Source organism: Chaetodon trifascialis, chromosome 11 (assembly GCF_039877785.1).
Source record: "Chaetodon trifascialis isolate fChaTrf1 chromosome 11, fChaTrf1.hap1, whole genome shotgun sequence".
NCBI classification, from domain to species: Eukaryota; Metazoa; Chordata; class Actinopteri; order Chaetodontiformes; family Chaetodontidae; genus Chaetodon; species Chaetodon trifascialis.
Genome location: NC_092066.1, coordinates 13,531,447 through 13,552,994, shown reverse-complemented (window position 1 = coordinate 13,552,994; position 21,548 = coordinate 13,531,447). Strand labels below are relative to the sequence as shown.

Sequence of the window (21,548 nt, the reverse complement as noted above, 5' to 3'; positions counted from 1 at the left end):
GTGTGTGTGTGTGTGTGTGTGTGTGTGTGTGTGTGTGTGTGTGTGTGTGTGTGTGTGTGGTGCACGCGCGTCAGTGAAAACAGAGAGAGAGGGAGAGGGAGATGGAATGAATTGAGGTAGAGGGAGGGATCAACTGTATTGACAAATAAGAATGAGCCGACAGATGTTTATACGATGCAAAATTTGGCCTATATTCTCCAAAACACATCACAGCCGGTATCCTAACATTAGAGCCATCGAAATATCTCAGGGCTGATAAGAAATTGTGATCTCATTCAGACTGAAGCCCTTTAAACCATTTGAGTTTTATTTTTTTCGCTATTTCATTGGCTTATTAGGCTACTGTGAGCAGGGAGTCGGTGTGTGCGCTCTGTACTTACGCAACAGAGAGCTTCACTCGGCATCGGGTTCGCGAGGCAAGGGCGAAATTAAAGCGGGCATTTTTGTATTCCATTTTTGTCTAATCCCACTGATTTCTGAAGGGATTACCGGACCAATCATGATTGAGAGGCCGCTGGCTCGCCTGACACTGCCTGGACCGGGAGCTGTGTAGGCAGTGAGTGGAAGCACAGCACAAGGATCTGGAGCAACACTGAGGGATGTTTATTTGGTTTCCTTTTTTTTTTCCTGCTGAGAGGAAAGTTGCTCTGTCTTGTCGCCAATGTTAGCGACCGACCTGATGATGCGCGCTGCAATGTCTGCGCTGTCTGGCGCAGGTTTTAGGATGAATGTTAACTCGCATTTGTGCGGTTTCACCTGAATTTATGGGAACTTTCTCGCCATGATCAACGCTGGAATTGTTCTTTAAAGAGCGCCGTCTTCAATAAATATCCAGGTACAGAAGTCATTGCGAGTGTTAGCCTGTTTATGTAACTAAATCTGGTTTAAGTCAATGTGTTGTGAAGCTTACTTTGCTTATGATATTGAAGATATATCTTAAATTGGCTTTCAGGAAGGTGCTGTGCAAGTGATCTACAGTATGACAGAATTTTGAGATATTTCAATTTCTTAAGGCTGAATAATTTATTTTTCTCAGCCTCCTCATTGGATTCTGATTCACAGAAAATTTATTTTCATTGTATTTTGATTTACAAGCAAATCAAAATACTTGTAAATCAGTTGCAGGGGCTCAGTTGCAGGCAGCAGTTGCTTATTCTCATTCTGAAGGATTATCCTGTGGACTGCAAAGTAATCAGTGGATAAGGCAACGTGACTGCATCCACATTACATATCTCCTCACCAAGCAGATCACATAGTTAGTAGCCGGTAACAGAGATGTAGGACAGATGTAAGCGACATATCTGCATGTGCATTAAAAACTTGTGTTTTTTATCTGTAGGATCTGTCTGGACTTTTCTGTGCATGACCAGCCAATGGAGGAAGAGAAGGGGGTTGATGATAACCAAGCACAATCCAGTTCCCCTATACCCGCTGGGCTTCCCATTAATTGGGGACTAATCACTGGCCCTGTCCAGCCTGTTTTACCTGCGCACTCTTTGAGCACCCAAATTCCTCTTCCTCCTCAGAGTTCAGCAGTGCACGCGCTACAGACCAAGGTGAAGTCAATCACACAGAGAAGGACAAGAGGGAGGGAAAGAGAGAAAGAAAGAGAAAGGGTGGACACAGAGGTCTCAGTAAGCAGTCCAGCTGGGCAGATTTCATCCGAAGTCCTTCTCAGACAGAGGCCCAGAGGAAAAGGTCAGGTGTCCCTGCCTGCTGCTTCCTGGCGATCAGGCACTGCAAAGGTCTTGAGCAGCAGTGATGAAGAGGAGGAGGTAGAGGTACAAGTCAGGTTGGAGATTCACAGCCCTCCAGCTGAAGCACAAGGAGAGCAGGCGTTTCAGGGCAGAGAGGACACTGAAGAAGAGAGGTCAGAAAGAAATGAGGGTCAGCCTTGTGGCCTCGGCGAGGGTACCAGTCTGGAGAGTCTCCTGTCTGACATCTCAAGCAGCAGTAAGGATGACCCATCCCCTCTACCTCCTCTACCTGTGCTCTCCTGCTCTCTTGCCACCACCTCTGCTCCTACAACATCCTCCAATTCTTCCTCCACGTCTTCCACGTCAACCAGACACTGGGCACCACCCAAGGGCTTCTGGAGAGTGGCACGCCCCGAAACATTGCTTCTAAATGGTGTCGGCCCGAACAACCTACCCTCCACCTTACCTTTGAAGGACTACACTCAGACAGAAACTCTGGCAGGGCCTCAGAGGACGTCTAAACCAGCCGGAACAGGCACCGGTAGCGATGTGGATGACGGCGAGGCATCCTCCGAATTCAAACACTCAGACAGCGCGGAGAGCTACCTGGACAGGTGTGAGCAGAAGGAGACAGACAGCAAAGGACTGTGCACTTCAGACAGCTGGGAGAGCATGTCTTCACAAAGTGGGGTAATGTCTGCCGATGAGAAACTGAAGGTGAAGCAGAGGGCTTATGCAAAGTTACGGGAAAGGCAACAGAACTGCAGGGAGGAGAGAGAACAGAGTGGAGGAGAAAGTGGCAGCTATCATGAAGACACGACGTGCAGAGTGGATTGCAAAGGTAGGTCTCTTGGGGGAAATGTATTCATAAATTAATGGGTGGAGGTCATAAATATGGCAAAGGCTTGACTTGGGACTGAGTCACAGAAAAGATCCCTCCTCCCCATCCCATCCTTTGTTGATGAAAGGATCGTATCTCATAGATGTGTTGTAAAGCCTCTGACTGACATTAAAAGCTGCTCTATTACGTTAAAAAACAAGCAAAAGCAGGCACTTGTTGATATGCTGCAGACACAATCCATACAAACTGACAGGCTTCCATTTCTTCTTTTTAAACAAACAACAGTGCCTCTGCTGTAGTTTTTTGATGGCCATTTGCAACTTCCCTGTGCTCTCTGTGATGTTGTATAGAAATGCAGTATGTAACCTGGCTGATTCCCAGTGTTGAACAGATGTCAGATGTGCAGATGTGCATGCGGGTGTTGCTATTATTAGCAGTCAGAGCAGTGGGGGAAGTGTCCCTGGTTTTGCATCTCTGTCTCTTTGCTAATGGATGTTTTTGGAGGCATGTATGGTGACTGATTAAATTTTTCCCATTCTTTGCTTTAGCAATACTGTCTATATGTCCTGTGTACCAATACAGTTAGTATTGCAAGACATACGGATAAATCCATGGTGATCAGGTGATTTTTGTCCCTCTTGTCTCTGGGAAATCTGCCTTTATCTGTCTCTCAGTGGTTGCATAATCTGTGGGTTTTTTGTTTTTTTTTCAAACTGACATTAAGGATAAGGCAGGGATAACCTATGAGACTGTCACTGAATCTAATTTTATGAAGGTTTATGAAAATCCTCATGATCACACAAAGACCCAATTATTTTAATACCCACATGTCCCTGTAGGTCACATCCTGGCTGATGGCTCTCTTGACAGTAATGTTTGCCCCAAGCAAGCACCACATAAGACACCAAATAAGAGCTTAGCCCTTATTAAGCAGGAAACACTATGCTATACATATTGTATTTTAAGTTAGCTAAATGTAGAGGGAAATGAATCCTTGTTTTGTGGTTATAAAACATTTGGAGCCCTTTTTAAAGATTTTACATCCGAGTTATTTTCATTTCAGACATGCTGAGTTTTGTACTTGTCCTGTTTTAGTCACAGGTGCCCATGGGGTTTTGGACAGCTCAGACTCAGCCATTCTTGCTCAGGAACTTGAACCCTATTTGAGGTGAGCAATGCAATGTGTCTTTATGTGCTTGGCAGCGGCTGTGACATACAACTCCTGTGCACTATTTATATCCTCTCCTCATCAATTCTGCTCTTACAGCTCCACTTGCAGTGTCAGATGAGCTGCCTCGGCCATAATCAAAACAAACACTATGACCAGGATTTAATCATTTTCAAGAGGTGATGCAGGCATGGCATAGAATATGTTTATAAGGATATATAAATATCAAATACTGAATATTGATGAAACTGATATTTTATCCAAATGAGCTCTTATTTGTGAGAGATTTGCAAACCATAAATATAAATTATTGGACATGAGACACCAGGCAAAAGCTTCAGGCAGCACTTGACGCAGTCATACTTTAAGCATGTGAAATTAAATAACTAAATAGATAAGTAAACTGAACACATTTCTCCAACTGAGCAATGAAAGCACAATTTTCTTTTGAACCCTCTCAGTGTTTTACTTTTATGCTTGATGTTTTTGGATTAATATTACTGCTGCATTTATGTCTTTGTTACATTTTGCAGCTGTAGATGTTTAAGGTTGAACTGATTGTAGCTACTTTATTTACTGTTGGATCGTTTAATCTACAGCAATGCATCATATTCTATAAGATCATCATGTGTTTGTAGTATTGCTGTCCTGTGAGAACCATGTATATTTAAAAAGTCAGCTTTTCATGAGCTCAGAGAACTGGCCTTGTGTTCGGCTTTGTCACATTGCATTTTACAGCTAAAGTCTATTTATTTATTTATTAACAGGTTATCTGGGTTAAGAGGAGAATTATCTTTGAAAAATTGTAATCTGATAAGTAGCTACTAACTGAAGCTGTCAGTAGTGGAGCAAAATATTTAATATTTGCCTGTGACATGTTGTGGAGTAGAAGTATGAAGTTACTTGAAATTGAAATATTCAAGTCCTTAAGTACAGTACTGCCACTGTTTATAGAGTGCATTATAGTCATCATCCTCATTTAAAACATGCAGAATGAAACATTAGCATATGGGATACCAGAACAGGCTGCTAATTATATTGCGTTTGTCAGCGTTGGGATAAAACATGGATATGATAGACTGTAATCTATTGAAACACAATATGTTTTCCTCTTTGCACCCAGGAGAGAATGAATCACACTCAGTCCATTACAAGGATAATCCACATGGCTGGTGTATCATGCTATCTTTATCACTGGGCCAGGGGATAAAGACAAGTACAGACGATGAAGCACAATGCAGAGCAGCTTAGCTGCTAGGCGTGAGGATAGATGGATGGATGACGTTTCTCTCTGCTGCTCACCACTGCTGCCACACCCGAGTCTATCTATCTGATATTACATAAGGCAGCTTAGGAAAATGCAGCTTGATTCACTCAATGTTAAGTAAATCTGTAGGGAATATGATGTTGCTGGATATGTCACAAAACACATTAAGCTTTGCGCATTTAAAGACTTCATCAAATATTAAATTTCACTCAAACAGATGGCAACATAGCCTGGTCTCATCATACGTTCAACTCAATCCATTCCCTTGTTGTTCGTGTCATCAAAATGATTCATGTTTCTCTTTTTATATCTTTGTCTTTTTCTTGATTGTCAGGTCACTGCTTGTAATCAGTGATGAGCTTCCTCTGAGCCCAAGACATGAGCAAGCCAAGCTTCTCCTGGAGCGAGCACGACTCAAGGCTCGCTCCAATCACATTAAAGGCGATCGCCCCTCCAGACGCTCCCATTCTGATCAGAGATCCACTGCGTAAGTTGGCAGCATCTACTTCTGTGTGCTGTCTATTTTTGGCATCTTGACAAGTTAGATCTTGGAGACTGTGAATGCCCCACTTGTGCTCCACAGTTTTGCACAGGCGTGCATGATATGAATCAGTTGTGTACTAACAAGTTCATTTTATTGAGAAGTTAATACATTTTTTGGGGGAAAATTGCTTTGTTGCTCTAATGTCTCTGCCTGTTAGCTTCCTGTATCTTTGTATCCCTCAGTTTCCCACCCCTGTGTCTCCTTTATCTTTTTTTTCTGCTTTATCTATCCTTCTCTTGCACCTTCTCTTGCCCCCTGTCTGGGCAAAATGAATGTTGCATGACTTAAACTGAGTTAAAACTTTGGATGCAACATGTTTGCTGTCATTCTGTTTATGTAATACTGTACACATGTTGCTCCTGAAATCCCCTTTAATTAGCAGGAAGCATTCACTGAGCTGAATTGAATTAGGAGCATTTGCTATGAATCCTACATTCATGACTGCACATCTAACTTGTTGGGAAACACACTTTGTTCAACTAAATGTATTGTATGTCTCATTGTAGTTTATCCTGTCATTATGGATGCCATATGAACATGCCCCATATTCATCATATTTAATATTGATAGGCTCTTTGATTTTCCTGGTCTGTCTGCTGTAAGATGGCTGCCATTCAGTTTCACTTTCATGCTCATTTTTGCTTTCATTTTGCTTCACTCTCCCATTGTATTAGCTTGCAAATGAGTTCAACACAACACAGCTGTCTTACAGGCAAAATAAGTGTTGCTCTCAAATCTCTGTAATATGCACTTGTGTGTTATTTCCTGCAGAAAGAAGCAGCAAGTTGAGTCTCCCCTTCCAACGTCAATGCAGAAATCTGTTCAAACCAAAGAAGATCTTACAGCTCAAACTGTATCTGGTCCCCTCCTTGTCCCCAAAGAAAGAGACACTTCGCCTGGTGACCATGGTGGTCGATCCAGACGCTATGGTTGCTCACCTACACGGGTGCGCTTCGAGGATGAATCAGAGAAAGAAGCAGAGTCTCGGTACTTGGACAGAATGAGGCAGCGTGGCCGGCCTGGGATGCCGAAGTCCAAGAGCAAAGAAAGTAATACAGACTCTAGCAGCAGTGGTTCAGAGAGGAGCAGAGGCCATCGAAGTGTCTCCATGCCGCCTTCACAGAAGCAAGAAGATGTGGTTGTCAGTAGTGAACCCACAACAGTGATTAAGGAGATAATAGTGCTGGTGAAGAAATGTGAGTCATGTGGCTCTGTGGTCAGGGAACCACAGGCGGTCTCGTCATTGTCAGATCCACAGAACATTGAACCACCGCATATGAGCAACCCTGAGGATGCTAGAGGAAAAGCAGTTCCTCACTGGGTGCCTTCAAACAAGCCTGAGGCAAGTACACGTCCCAAAGCTCCAACTGTCACTTTTGCCGGAGCTTTTGTGCTGGGGGAAAATAAAGAGAGTAGCACAGGGTGGAAATCATCAGGGTTTGGGAAACTTAGGAGAAGAAGCAGGAAAGGAGAAAGTCGACTGGAGTCTGGCCATGGCCCTTATGGTCCATCGTGGGCTCAGCGACGTAACTCAAACCCCAGGAACAGGGTCAACTTGAGCAGAGCTGTTTCCTTCGCCCCAGGTAGCCCCATTGATCTGGAGCCTCATTTGCTGGAGGCATCTGGTGGACTAAGGGAATCACCTGCCCCAGTGCTGCCTATAAAGTCAGCCCTGAAGTCAAGTTCGAGAAATCGCTCTGCTGCAGGTCAGTCCACAGTTCAGTTCCAGATTACCTCAAATCAGGGGGGTGAGGGATCCCAGCACTCGGCCCTCCTGGACTCTCCAGAAGGAAGAAGGGAGTCTCCAGTGGCTTTAATCCAAGGGACCCCATCAACAAGCAACCCAGTGCCCTGTATTAGGCCCTCCAGCCTGAGGTACTCCCCAGCCCGGCTCACCACAGACCTGCCAGCAGCTGAACTCTGGGATGCCACTCCAGATGGAACAGGTGAGTGCTTTTAGGAGACAAGCAGAGTCACGGATTGATTTCAGTTCCTCTGAAAGATCACAGAGAGGGCTGAGTACCTGTAGTTTCTGCCATTTGCATGCCTTAGCGTGATACTGCACTTTCTCATGGAAGGATTTAATATTCTACAAAAGCCGTGGTGGAAGAAGTACACACATCCACTTTTCAAATTGTAATACCAAAGTGTAAAAAGACTGTATGTGAATACTGTGAAAAGTCCTGCATTTTATTAAGTAAAAGTGTTATTTATCAGAAAAATGTACTTGAACATCAACAATAAAAGTATTTATTATGTAAAATGGAATATACAGTTGAATTTTATTAAACAAACAGAAACATGCAGTGCTTGATTACAATTATTTCTGAATAATTCTTTGACATCAACTCAGTACATCTTTTTTTTTTCCAGCAGGTCTGAGTGGAGACCTTGGCTCTGGTCCTGATTGTCGTCCTGCTTTGCGGGGCCTGGCTATGTCTCGGGCTGAGGACCTCAGAGCAGAGCTATTGAGAGCAGAGCATCTGAAAGCTGAGGCCATATGGGAGGAAAACTCTGACGGCTCCAGGTAAGCCAAGATAACAACGCTCTTGTCATAGCTTAGACAATAAATCCCTTGCCCCCACCAGTGCTGTTCCCAAAGCGACTTGAGCATGCTAGACTGGCAGCAGTTAGGAGATTAAAACCCTGACCTATAGTCCACAGGATGTTATTGCTAAACTATTCTGTGACCAACAAGACAAGCGTGCCCTCTTCTGGTAATGAAAAGCCTCACTTGTTCAAGCCATTTATAACAGAGTGACAAAACCTCTGGCAAAATAATCATTTTCCCAGCTCTTTTTAGAAAATCTTCATCTTTGGTGTGTTGATTAGTAGTTTATTTGGGGATATAATTGTGTATGTAATAATACATTTTCAGCCTATTTTACCATTTAGTGAAAAAATGGCAATCCCTTTCCCTTTACAGAAAGCTGGATGGACGGCCAAAGCTCTTCCTGCGTCGCTTCTTCTCCTCCATTGGTCTGAACAGTGTTGGTAGACTAGTGAAAGGAGGCCGCTCCAGCAGCATGGAGCAGCTCAGTATACCCACAGCCCCCCGGGCCAGCTCTGCATCCCCGAGCCCCACACGCAGACCACAGCCTACCATCCGCATACAGAGGACACCCTCACTGCAAACCCTGCACACGGTGAGCAAGAGTAACGGGCATTTTTTAATGCCATGTTGTGTTGTGTTCAAAACTCCCGTGCTGCTCTGTCTTTTGTTTTATTTTCACCACATCAAATGCAATTTCTACCTCAAAAAGGTGTACCATAGGGAGAAAGCATCTTATTTACATGTCTTTAAACTTCCAGTTCAGCTTTGAAGTACCTTTCACTACTTATTTGCCACAGTGCACCAACCAAGGCTTTGAAGTATTAGCAACATTTCTGCCTGACACTGGGAGCACAAATAATGCATTCCAGGTTGTCCGTGTTTCCTTCCACTCTCTGTTTACGCCAGCCTTGGTGTCCTCCTGGCAGCTGCATGAGTGCACTAAACAGAAACTAAACAACTTTCTGCTCCAGCCAATGTGTGTTGTGCCAAACACACTTTTGTTAGGTTTGTTAGTCGGAGCCAAGAAGTTGCAGTTCCAAGAGCTGATCTGATGAGTTTTGCCAATATGAAAAACAGAATTTGTTACAGTGCCACTTATTTGCCACTAGGTGCTGCCACTGGCCCAACTGCGCAAAGCCTCCTCTGTGCAGAGTTTAGAGAGGAGAACAGAACGTTCAACAATACTGGGAGAAGTGCAGATACCATACGGCCTGGCGCCCAGGTAGGTGTCAAAGAAAAATAGAGAGACAAACATGAAGCACATTGTTTACCTCATCAGTTTGCTTATGACTGGATCTGAATGTCTGCTGTTACAGCCCTGATAGTCCTCAGCTTGAGCTTCACAGGGCCCTGAGTGTTGAAGACGCACTTGCCTCCAGAATCGTGCGCCCGGTGGGGCGGGTCACTCAGGCTTTCTCTGATGGGACCCTCCTCCTGGAACTGGTCAGACCCCCAAATGGTCCTTTTGGTTTCGTCATCTCAAGGGGCAAAGGTCGACCAGACACAGGTAACTTTTAATCAACTCTGTCATTGTACTGCCTTAAACACAGAGCTTGACATGGCAGTTGTTTTATTTTGGTGGTTACTTTATTTCCTGAGTTAAGTGCTATTCTTCAGTGATACATTGTGCATCTTGAAAATAGAGTAGAAAAGAGAGTAGAGTTAAAATGTAATTGTTCAGATAGAAATGTGCCTTTGGCTTTACTGTTTAAAGCAGTCGGGTAAAATTGGTAATCAAACATAATCAGATACATCAAACATGTCAAAAGTCTGGGCCAATTTAACAAAAATCCCATTATATATTCAAATTCATATCAGTAAAATGCCTAAAAATGTATTTTACCAGTGCTGAAGCTGTTTTATGGTAATTATGCTGATCAGAATTTTGTATATATGTTGTGTCTTCCTTCTCCCTCCTCCACCCTTATTGTTTCCTTCCCAGGTGTATATGTAGAGAAAGTGGGCGACGGCAGTGGCGAGGGCCCCTACATAGGTCTCCTCGGCATTGGTGATGAAATTCTGCAGGTGAATGGAGAGGCAGTGGCTGGCCTCAGTCTGGACCAGGTGACGCGGCTCATGACCCGGGAAAGCACGGCTTGTCTTCGGATCATGCCGGCCCGACGCATCCAGCGCTGACAGGGAAGATGGCACAGAGCCACTTCTAGATTGTAATTCGCCACCGCAAACGCTGTTCATGGACTGAAACCTGTGGTAGATGTGAGATAGTGTATATTTCAGTGCAGTTTCACATAATGAAAATGGCTGCCTAGGATAAAAGGGTTAGAGGTTCATTCATTAAGACAGACCCATGTTTAACCATACGACACTGCATGGGACTCTGATTACAGTGACAAATCAATAAACAACCAAATGACAAATCTAAAGCCAAACATACCCAGTAACAGAGAGGAGTATACTGGCTAGAAAATGAATGTCAGAGTATATATTAATATATTGATATATGTATAAAAGACTAGAGCTACTGATTCAAAACCAGCACGACTGCATGTTTGTTTTTTATGGCCACATTTGGATGAACAGGGATAATTTCATTCATGAAGTAGTTGAATTTTACCTCCATCTTAAACGCTGCATTTATTTTGACTTCAGTATTCGTGACAATCAAAAAAAAGGGGAACAAAAAACAGCAGCTCCACTTTTCTCATGTTCGAGCAGTGATTTACTTTTTGTAGCACACACCCTGAATGTTTAGTGAGTGGATCCAGGTTTTGTCAATTAAGATCTGCTCCCATTAATCTTGTTGATTATTTCAGATGATTGCCACGTGAAAGGATGTATTACAAATGCCATCTTGGCCCATGAGACCCTTTTAAAAAAACAGGGGTGTACCCTCCATTGAATTGCAGCTGCATCCCAAAATATGTCTAAACAAAAACAACAATTATCTCTATTATTTTTTGCTTGAGTGGATCATATTTTCCTGGTGCTCTGCAGGATCCCTTCATTTTACTTGTGTTGTATCACCTATTGCTTCATGAGATTGATACTGGTTTGCTTCTGAATAAAACTATTTTATTTTGTATTGTTGAATGTTTAACACATTCATTAATGATGCACATGTATGTCACAAAAATGGTCGCACAGCTGCAAAAAGCTCGGAGTTTTATCACATCTGTGCTGTATCCATTCAGTTAGATGCATGAGCATATTTGAAATATTTAGTGAATCAATAATTTCTTTTAAATTCACGGCAAATCCCATAAAGCCTAAATGTCCAATCACCCTCCAGTCCCTCCTTGCAATTAGGCCTATTTACTTGCATATTTCACATCATTAATTTTAACCCACAGTAGTGCTGAGTGGGCTCCTCCCAACAACAACAAAAAAAATTCTTGGAAGGATTTTGGTTTCCTTGAAAGATGCTTACAAAAACGTTTAAAGGGATTATGTCCGGCTATGCTGTTGTAAGCACAGGATGTAGGATGATGGTCGTGACTGCTGCTGTTTCAACAGGTCTGTGTAAAGGTCGCGACCAATTTTGGAGTTTCTATCTATCTATCTATCTATCTATCTATCTATCTATCTATCTATCTATCTATCTATCTATCTATCTATCTATCTATCTATCTATCTTTTTTGACTAAATTTGATTATAATTCCTAAATTTACTTGAGGAAAGGTAAAAAACACAAAAAAACAAAAACAAAACAAAAACAAAAAAGAAGCTGTGTGGAGGATCCGTTATTAGGATGTACCTGCTACCATTTAGGCTGTCCTGAACGCGCTCTGATAGCTGGCTGCTCTGTTATCTGATGCGACCAGGAGCCGATACGCTTTTATCTCCCCCAGCCATGACTCCCTGAGGACCCGCAGGAACCGCCGTCCGGGCCACCCCTCCATCACAAACAATGACACGCAACAGCACATTTCTTTATTTTTCAAAAAATTATTTATTCATCAGTCGATAAATACTGATGTCCCATTCAATTAAGGCATCGTTATCGCAATTACACCCTCGTCATTTCAGCAGTCTATTGTATCCATAGCCTAAACCCTGCCTCGAGGCGCAGAAGTGGATATGGAGGAATGGATACAGCCCACTCTTTTTAAGATAAAAATATAATAAAAATTAAAAAAAAGAAAAAGAAAAAAAAAAGACCCTCTGCTATCATCAGTTGTGTTATTGCTGGATAAATGGGCTTAGTAAAAAAAAAATCTTCTATAAATAGGTCAAACGCTTAACCTGAGGTTTTGTTTCTTTCATCAGAAAAAAAAAAAAATTAAAACACCTTAACTATAGCTCAGGCTACGCTGTACCACCTCACGTTGTTACAGGCCGTTGCGCTGTGCCTGTTTGCCTTTTTTTTTAATGCTTTGCCCTCCACAAGCCTATATAGCCCACGACAGCCAAATAATAATGAATCATTTCATAAATAATGGGTTTAGGGGCTTATCGGGAATGAAGAGGCCGCTGCCGTGCGCTTATCTCACTCGGCCACATTGCGGCCTGTGTTCCGCTCCCCATACTGAGGGAGCGCACTGGATGCGGCGAGGAATAACTCAGCTACACACACACACAGACACACACACACGCGCGCGCGCGCATACACTGTGCTCCACAACTGGCAGGAAAAAAAAAAAAAAAGAAAAACCTCAGACATGGATGACCCACTCACAAAATGGCTCCACTTACACAGTAACATCAACAACACGGCTGGAACGGTAAGTGCAAGAAAAAAAATACATGTCTTTATTTAAAGCGCCATGTTCGTTGTTCCACAACGCTTTAATTGGATTTCTATCGTCTAAATTTTATTGGTGTTATGCGCGAAATATTTAGCCTACATTTTCTGCCATTGTCCGATCGGATGCTTGAAGGCTGTGGGCTGAACGGGCTGTAATAACGGATGCGAGGCCTATTGGAGGATTCCCAGAAATAAAAGTGCGCTTTTTATTCTGGCGCTCCGTTGTTCGTTTATGATAATATGTTTTTTGGCATATTTATGAGATAAATTCTAACACGGGTGTGTGGTGTGTTCATTATGACAAGGCTTTGATGTTCGGCTTTAACAACAACAGCACTCTGGCCTACACCACGAATACACAGAAATTATACAACCTACTCTGACATCTGTGGCGATGGTCCAAAGTCCAAGTGTTTCTGGAGCTTCGCGGGGTTATTTCTGGATTTGTTGACGGCAGGAAAAAAAAAAAAGGTGGGATACTATTTCGACGAAGAATGGATACCAAGCTCTCTTCGTGCTCCTGCATCCACAATCTCCCGATAATATGACGATGACGCCTCCTAATAAACAGCAGCCGACACGATCTTTTAATAATGTGACTTTAGAGCTCAGACGGAGGTTTTACGTGCGTTTAGATGCGAGCTTAACGGCGCAAACTGTGCTGAAGGCCAAGCGAGCTTTAGATAAGCGGTCCATGGACCTGCACGCAGCAAGCGCAAGATAAAGCTCTTTGTAAACGACAAGTTACCGTTGGAAAAATATCACCAGAATAAAAATGTTTAACTGAGGCAAATTCATAACTGTACAACCAGCCTGTCAGGAGTTAATCACATCCCAGCCGGTTTAACTTTCAGAGAAGCTCTCAAACCTTCCAAAGCTCCCAAAAATGGAAGAAACCCTCAGAATTGTAAGATTCTTTCTTTTCGTAGATGTCATATAATATTATTGTTATCGTCCCTTGTGTTAAAATTTCTACATTCGAGCTTATTATTATTATTTTAAAATATCAAAGATGTGATAATTAAGAAATCTAGCCAGCAAGTAACTAATAGCATATCAACTGTCTTCCTTACACGCGAACAAAAATTCTAATAATGATGATAATAATAATAATAATAATAATAATATTTCCTTTTATTGCCAGTAATGATAATTGATTGCTAATTCCTTAAAGGATTTGTTATTTATCTGGTATATATAGATTATCACTATGTTGTTCTGATCAATAAATTAATCGAGGAAAATCTTATTTAGGACGTAGTGGACTCGAGCGAGTGGTGACGGTATAAAAATGATGGAAAAACGGCAGCCGGAGCTTTGTCCTGGAAGTCCTGATGCAGAGTCCGGTCCTGGAAAGCGAGAGGACTCCTCCATCATCTCCAGACAGAACGGATGCGAGGAAGACGAGGAGCCGAGGAGAGAGGAGGGGGAGAAGGAGAGGGGAGGGCGCTTCAAGGGGGTTGAGGAGACGGATGACGTTCCTCTGCAGAACTCGAGCAACGGGACCAGCATCAGCATCATCATCAACGGCGTTGCCAAGGAAACTGCCTCTCACAACGCCCTTGACCTGAAAAGGGAAGTGCCGGTGATCGAGCTCTCCAGGAGGGACGCTATAAAAGCGGTGGAGCAGAGGACTGAAAGCCATTTGGTGCCGATCACGGAACTTCGCAGACCTCCACCGCTGCCGCTGCCGCCGCCGCAACGAGACGACGCTCGAATGGTCCAACTGAGCCCAAACGCGTTCCCTGTCCCGGCCCGGGCGATGCTCTACAACCTGGCGCAGCCTCTCGCCGCCATCAACAGGTAAAGGTGGAGGCAAGAAAAGAAAAAAAAAATCGTATGGTTTCACGAATGCACGTTTCATTTGATCATTGTGAGTGTTCACTATAGAAAGTTAGAAGTTTGATGGCGGTTAGATGCTGCCCTGCTGGGGCCCTGCAGAAACAGGCTACTGCAGTGTGAAGAGAGGCTCGAAGTGTAATTGAGTTTACATTATGTGGACATTGTTTAACATGTATGTACATGTGTGACAGAGAGAATCAGCTTATAAATGGATGTGTGCGTTTGTGTAATTATGAGTGTGTGTGCGTGTTTCTAGTGCAAGGAGTGGAGGATGTTAAGGGTTAAAAGCAATGGAGGAAATGATGTATGCTGAAATTCATGTTTTCTGTGCACCTTTTGTCTGCTTTCTGTTGCTGAAGTCTCGGAGGGGAGTCGGAGCAGTACAGCATGTACCCCAGCAACAGGGTAAAGCGCCGCCCGGCGCCTTATGAGGTTGAACTCGACGAGGGTAGGCGCATTTTAGATCTTTATAAGTATGGTAAGACGCACTTCTGCTGTGTCCTCCTTCTGCCAATACAGTCCCCTAAATGTCCCCTCCTCATCTCCATTGTCCTTCATCCACTGACATGGATCTATGCTGTAGCTAATCTGAGTGTTGCAGAAGATTCCTTGCAAAAAGAAAATTCAGCTTGCCTTTAACCCAGAGGAATAAATGGCACAAATGAATGCTGCTAATCAGAATGTCAAATACACATACCTGCATGCCATTAAAGTAAGCTCTTTTCAGGCAGAATTGGGGTTTATTTCATTTGAAACATCCTTTCCACTGCTGCCCACTCACTGCCACATACAGGGGTGGAAGATGGGGGTGCTGCTGCCTCCATGCCAAGGTTTTACTGCAGAGTGGGCTGAAGGATTAAGATAGACTGGGTGTGTTCCAAGGGCGACAATAGCCTGGAAGACACCATTGTTGGGGGTGGGAGGATGTGAGTACCTGCAGTGGGGCATTTTATCATACCTTAATACATAAAAAGTACACTGAATATGGAATAGGCAGCACACAGTCTTCCCAACACCCTACCCTGGGGTTTGGCATGCCAAAGCAACCATTTTTCTTGTATCACATCTGCATAGTATTTGGCACACAGCATATTGTACTGAATTTTGCAAGCCTCAGTAGCTTCTGATCCACCATCTAAAAATCCATCGTTGTACGGAGGACAATTTTGGAACTTTATTCTTTATGATTCTTAAACTTACTCCCTACTAGCATATTGTTTTTCTCAAAATTTCAAAATGTGCATCTGTTCACCAGCTACTGCTTCTTCCATTTTTATTAGTGTACCTGTATTGCTTTAACGCATTATCTGTTTCAGTTCTGCATCTCATGTTATTTGTGTTACCATCGCCTATCGATGCTGCCTCTCCTTACTCTGTCTGTGTCTGTCTCTTTTCCTCCCTGTTCCTCTGCTAGCTGGCCAGCCAAAGATTGTACGCCGAATCTTCACAAACAGTCGTGAACGTTGGCGGCAGCAGAACGTAAACGGGGCATTTGCGGAGCTTCGCAAACTCATCCCCACTCACCCCCCAGACAAGAAGCTGAGCAAGAATGAGATCCTGCGGCTTGCTATGAAGTACATCAGCTTCCTCTCCAACCTCCTGGAGGACCAGGATGGAGGGAGGAATGTTGGCAGCACAACTGATGGGGAAACAGGGCTGCTGGTTGGGGCCCATGAGGGGGGCCCACAGGGTGGAGCTCATCAGGACACAGTGGTGGGTTTGGCCAGGGACGATCTTCTGGAGACAATGTCACCAGGCTCCAGCTGTGGAAGCCTGCCTGATGGCGATGCAGAGGGCAGTCCCGAGAGCTTTATGGAGGACCAGGACTCACCGCCAGCGCCAAGGACTCTAACGGCTTCCCGTGGGCCCCCGCTGCATCTAGCTGCAAGGGATCTGAGGCGCAATGGACGCCCTTTAGATGGCTCCAGTCGCCGATGATGCTGATGTCAAAAGACACAACACCTGAGACTGACAGAGAGGAATGAGAGGGACTAAGCAAAAGATGGATATGCTCAGGACCCGTTAGCTTTGAGTTATCAGTGTAAGAAGGAGAATCAAGCTCTGCGTAGTGAGATAGTGGTGTCCAGACTGGATCATGAGTACTTTCTTGTCTCCACACTACACCTGAGGCAGCGCTGGCTTGATCGGTGATCGGTTGAATTTGATCCGACGAAAGACTTGTAAATTCTGCATGTCTCATGTCCTTGACTGACCTGCGGATTATAACTTCCCGTGTTTTCAAAGTCCAAAGACTGGATATTCTAAAAAATAAAACACGCACCACCCAAAAAAGATAAAGAACAAGCAAACAAGACCAAACCAAACCAAACAAAAACTCAATCAAGAGACACTTAGCAAAGAGTTTTGCTATTTAATATTGAAGTTTTGACCAACGCTTCACTGATAACATTGATTTCAATATTGTGAAGCCAGAATAGAGCCAACGTGCTTGCAGTGTTGCAAGTGAATGGCCCTAAAACATCAAAGAATAAACCCCAGAGATTTATGCCCAGAAAATCTGATGTGTTAGAATAATGACACAAAAGCAAGTTTGCCTCAGTCGGAGGCCGTAAATGAAGCGCCTGGACTCTACTGTGCCCATGCAGTTGCGTACAGTATGTATTGTAAATAGCATTATATTTCCACTGCACAATGTAACAACAGTGACTCGAGTTCAAGTCATGTGGTTGAAGATGTACTGTACTGTGTTCTTCAATGGGTTTACTAGGAAAAAGGTCTTTTAGGAGACGAGGAAACGAGGGGAGATGAGAGAAGAAACGAGATGAACTCAAAGGGTAAAGCAAGCAACCGAAAGTAGTACATCAAATGTGGTACCATTTACTTCTGTTACACTTTGGTGGTGAGAAAATGACACCAAATACAGCAACAGACAGTTAAACAGTTTCACTGCCTGGAATGAGTATGTCAATTTGAAATTGCTGTGGAGGTACAAGACATGCAGTGTTTCTTAAAGTGTACAAAATATGGGTCACATGATAACATGAAATGACTCACGCAGTCCTTTTTGATATGAATGTTTCAGTGTTTTCTTTTTTTTTAACTGTAATGCAGTTGTAGTTTAGTAAGGTACACAAATAAATCCCTGCATTGCCGCATTTCACATACACACACACAGACATGTGCACACACACGCCACACACAGTGTTAATATCATAACAACACCAGCAGTTTTCTGACAAATGCAGTTAAATATTGCTCACTGTTGTTGGTTATTCTGCTTTTTCAGCAGGACCTAGTAGCCTATATTGGTACCTTTGGTAACTATGGTATTTTATGAATTGCAGTAAAGGGACATTGTACGTTTGGTAATGACATATTTGTTGTATGATAGCTGTATCTATAAATATATCCAATGTTAAATCAATGAATTTTATACAAAACCCCTGAATAAAACATGCAGAGGAAAAGCCTTGTATTTGATCTCACTCACGCATGTTATTAGAAATTTCCTATCAATTCAGTTCAAGTCAATTCAGTTCTCTCATTGTACAAAAAAATAACTGAACATATAATACATTTTTTCCATTTCATTACACCTTTTACACACTTATTCATAATTGCATAACCTAATTGACAGATTCCTAGAGGCAACTGTTTCCCACCTTATCTGTACAGAGTGCATAGTTAAAACCACAACCTCCTCATGAAACTCCCCCAATGAACACTGGAATCCTCACTTCCTCCCAACAAGTGACAACTTCCTGTAGAGGTTAACGTGGCTCCATGACCTGCAGGATATCCTGCCATTGTGAAAGTGGTTTGGACAGCCTCCGCTGCGCTCGCTTGCGCGCTGTTGCGTCTGTACACATTGTGAAACTCCCACCGGCTGTAAGTTATTCACTTACACAATCGAAAAGTTATGCCCGCCAACCTGTGCTCGTTAATAAGAAATTAGCAGAGGAGTTGTAGCTTTGCCGCATAAATGCTGCTTTTCTGAAGTCTACTTCCTTATATTCCATAACTCCACACAGCAGACTCTGCCACCGCTACCACAACTACAACAGCATCAGCTCTTAGACATCTCTAAAAACTATAATTGCTTCCAGAGAGCATCAGAGACATCCAGGTGCTTGAAGACCTCTCCTGTGCTCTGCGCTGGCTGTGCTGGGACTGACTGAGGGGCTCTCCGGGTTAATGCCTGCCAAACATTTACCTGCTTCAGCGTTCCTGACTCTCCAAAAACACACAGTCTCACAAAAAGAGAGGGATACAGGGAGTGCATATGAGGGATTCAAAGACAGGGACAGAGAGGAGGCTTGTGCCTCTGTGTGTATGTGTATGTGTGTGTGTACATGTTTGCGTGTTTGTGAGGCCAGGCTTATGTGAGTGTGTATGTGCTTGTTCTGCATAGATCTGTGTGTGTGTTTGTGTGAGCTGGCATGTGTGTGTGTTTATCAGCTCAGTGCAGATGGGTGGCAGAGTGGCTCTTGCAGCCAAATGATTCAGTATGCTAATGAGTTGTTATCTGTGGTGCTGCAGGAACAATATACTGTCTTTCTCACAGTGGGAATCCAGCCTGCTGGGAACAGATTACACTGCACACACCGCCAAGGTAGTTATTTATATTTTCACACAGAGTAGTAGAAGATACATAAATGCACACACACGCACATGTGTGCGCGCACACACACACACACACACACACACACACACACACACACACACACACACACACACACACACACACACACATCCTAGGATGAGACTATAAACAAACAAGCAAAATAACATTTTAACACACACACACACACGCACACACACACACACACACACACACACACACACACACACACACACACACACACACACACACCACCATCACTGCCAACAGTAGCATAAATAAGGTGGAAATTAGAGGTAAATTTATGTTCTTCACCAGTAGATGGAGATGTCATTCTGGGCGTCCCTCTTTAACAGGTTTCAGTGGTATGTTTATTTTCACTATTCTTCATTAAATATTATACATGCCTTTAATTAAAGTTAACTTTTAATTCACCCAGAATGTTTTTTTCTTCAATCAATAAAACCTCTCCAAATGAGGTTTTTTTTTTTTTAGCTTAAAAGGCCCAATCTCAGCCGAAAAATAAAATCAGTTCAGTCTTGCTCAAAATGATGAGAAAACAAACAAACAAACAAACAAACAAACAAACAAACAAACAAACAAACAAACAAACAAACTCATTCCAAAATGGCAAAATGCAAAAGTCATATAGTATATTGAATTACATTTTTTATTTTGGTTAATTTCTGTTCTTCTGGCTGTAGACTCATTCAGAGTCAGAGCTCAGAGGTTGGAAAAAAAAGTATCACCTGCTTTTTAATTAATTCAAAGACAGGAATGAACATAAAAACAGGTATTTGATGATGCTCATTTGGAAGTTATTAAAAATATCCCCCAATATTTATTAAGTCAGAATATTGCATATTATAATAATTGTTTGTCTTATGTGCCACCGGCAACAATCGTGGTTGTGTACACACTCTAGACCATGTGCCTCCTGCAGGAAAACAGAGAACTATACAAATATATAACAAAAAGTCTTATGCAGATTTGTACAAAAATGAATGAGACATACATACATGCTAACAACTATCAGTATATTGTATTGGTGAATTAATATGAAATTCTGACATGTAGAGGCTGTTTATTGCCTGTAAATTAACAATCCATGTGTGAGACAGACCAGGAGGATAATTTGACATACAGCATTTAAGCATTTTAATATAAAAGTACAGACTTAAGACGGTAAAGGCATGCTTATATGTAATCGATTTCAGAGGAAGAAATGCTTCAATACACAGTCAAACATCATAACTGTTATAATAAAGGCTGAAGTGTATACAAAAATGACAAAAAAAAACCTTTTGATCATAAGTCTAGAGATCAGCTGGGAATGTAGATTTAGTCACTCTCATTTTATCCATTCATCATACATGAAATTTTAATCTTCTCTTGAGCATCTTTCTGTTGAAAAAGCATCCTAAAACACACCAAAACCTGTAAATTGAATGATATGAAGCCATTTTTTTTTTTTGCACAAAGCCGCTCAAAACATGACAATATTAACATTTGAAACAATATATCTCCCATAAGTCTTAAATATGAGATAAAATACAGATTTTCAGTGATTAAAAAGAATTCTGGCAAAGTCAGACTAAGACGGGTGTTTGTGTTTTTCAAAGAGACATTGTCCCTGATCCCCTAAAGATCTTCTAAAACAAGGAATTGCAGCCTCCCTGCTGCCTTTTTAAAAATACGCCACAGCATAAAAATGCCTCGGTAACCTCTTGGAGACATAAAATTCTGAGTGCGATGTATCTTCCTGATGGATTGCTGCTGTGTACAGGAAAATGAGTTATTATCGTTTTTAATCTGGCGAGAGGTCGCGACTGTTTAGAGTCTAATGAGATAGAGTATTCGTAAAAGTCAATGCTATTTTTCACTGTACGTGTGGGTACAGTGGAGTATAATTTATAGTGCGTTCATCTCTCCCTGCTGCAGAGGGTTATCCTCCCTGTTCAGTGCTAAAGCAGCCAATCTGTTGTTGTATGTAATATCAAGGAGGCTTTTTTTATTTTTTACTTTTATCACCTTCTGGGTGATTTTCTTTTTAACCCGTATGAATCTTCTGTGTTCATTTGGGGCTGAATCACTTTCACTCCTGCCTCCAGTCAATGCTGATAATTAGAGCAAGAACAAAGAAGATTTCACTCCAGTTCTTTCCACTGTTTCTGTACCATACTGCCTTAAAGGCCTAGCAAATCACCATATTCACATAATGTACCAAACTCAGGAGTTTCAGCAGCTGTGGTGAATGACAAGCGGAGTGAGAAAATGTCTATGAGAGTCCACGAGAATTATCTTTACCACCCTGCTGTGTGTGAATGGCTCCAACATGACAGGCTTA

The 21,548-nt window shown here is 42.6% G+C and overlaps 2 protein-coding genes across 4 annotated transcripts; both read left to right on the top strand.

Annotated features, from left to right (window-relative positions):
- Window positions 1-145: 145 nt before the first annotated feature.
- LOC139338479 (uncharacterized protein KIAA1614) lies at window positions 146-11,112 on the top strand. 2 transcript variants are annotated; one of them, XM_070973517.1, is made up of 10 exons: window positions 146-835; window positions 1,340-2,538; window positions 3,634-3,706; window positions 5,308-5,460; window positions 6,289-7,463; window positions 7,891-8,044; window positions 8,444-8,663; window positions 9,181-9,293; window positions 9,388-9,578; window positions 10,014-11,112. In XM_070973517.1, the coding sequence occupies exons 2-10, from the start codon at window positions 1,374-1,376 to the stop codon at window positions 10,205-10,207; spliced, it is 3,438 nt and encodes a 1,145-aa protein (XP_070829618.1). In that variant the 5' UTR covers window positions 146-835; window positions 1,340-1,373; the 3' UTR covers window positions 10,208-11,112. The 2 variants fall into 2 exon arrangements, with proteins under 2 accessions (XP_070829618.1, XP_070829619.1); XM_070973518.1 differs by having other exon boundaries at window positions 162-835; window positions 7,894-8,044.
- Window positions 11,113-12,584: 1,472 nt separating this feature from the next.
- tal1 (T-cell acute lymphocytic leukemia 1) lies at window positions 12,585-18,043 on the top strand. 2 transcript variants are annotated; one of them, XM_070973523.1, is made up of 4 exons: window positions 12,585-12,754; window positions 14,032-14,580; window positions 14,979-15,097; window positions 16,034-18,043. In XM_070973523.1, exons 2-4 carry the CDS (start codon window positions 14,069-14,071, stop codon window positions 16,555-16,557), a joined length of 1,155 nt encoding a protein of 384 aa, XP_070829624.1. In that variant the 5' UTR covers window positions 12,585-12,754; window positions 14,032-14,068; the 3' UTR covers window positions 16,558-18,043. The 2 variants fall into 2 exon arrangements, with proteins under 2 accessions (XP_070829624.1, XP_070829625.1); XM_070973524.1 differs by having other exon boundaries at window positions 12,654-12,754; window positions 14,979-15,067.
- Window positions 18,044-21,548: the final 3,505 nt, after the last annotated feature.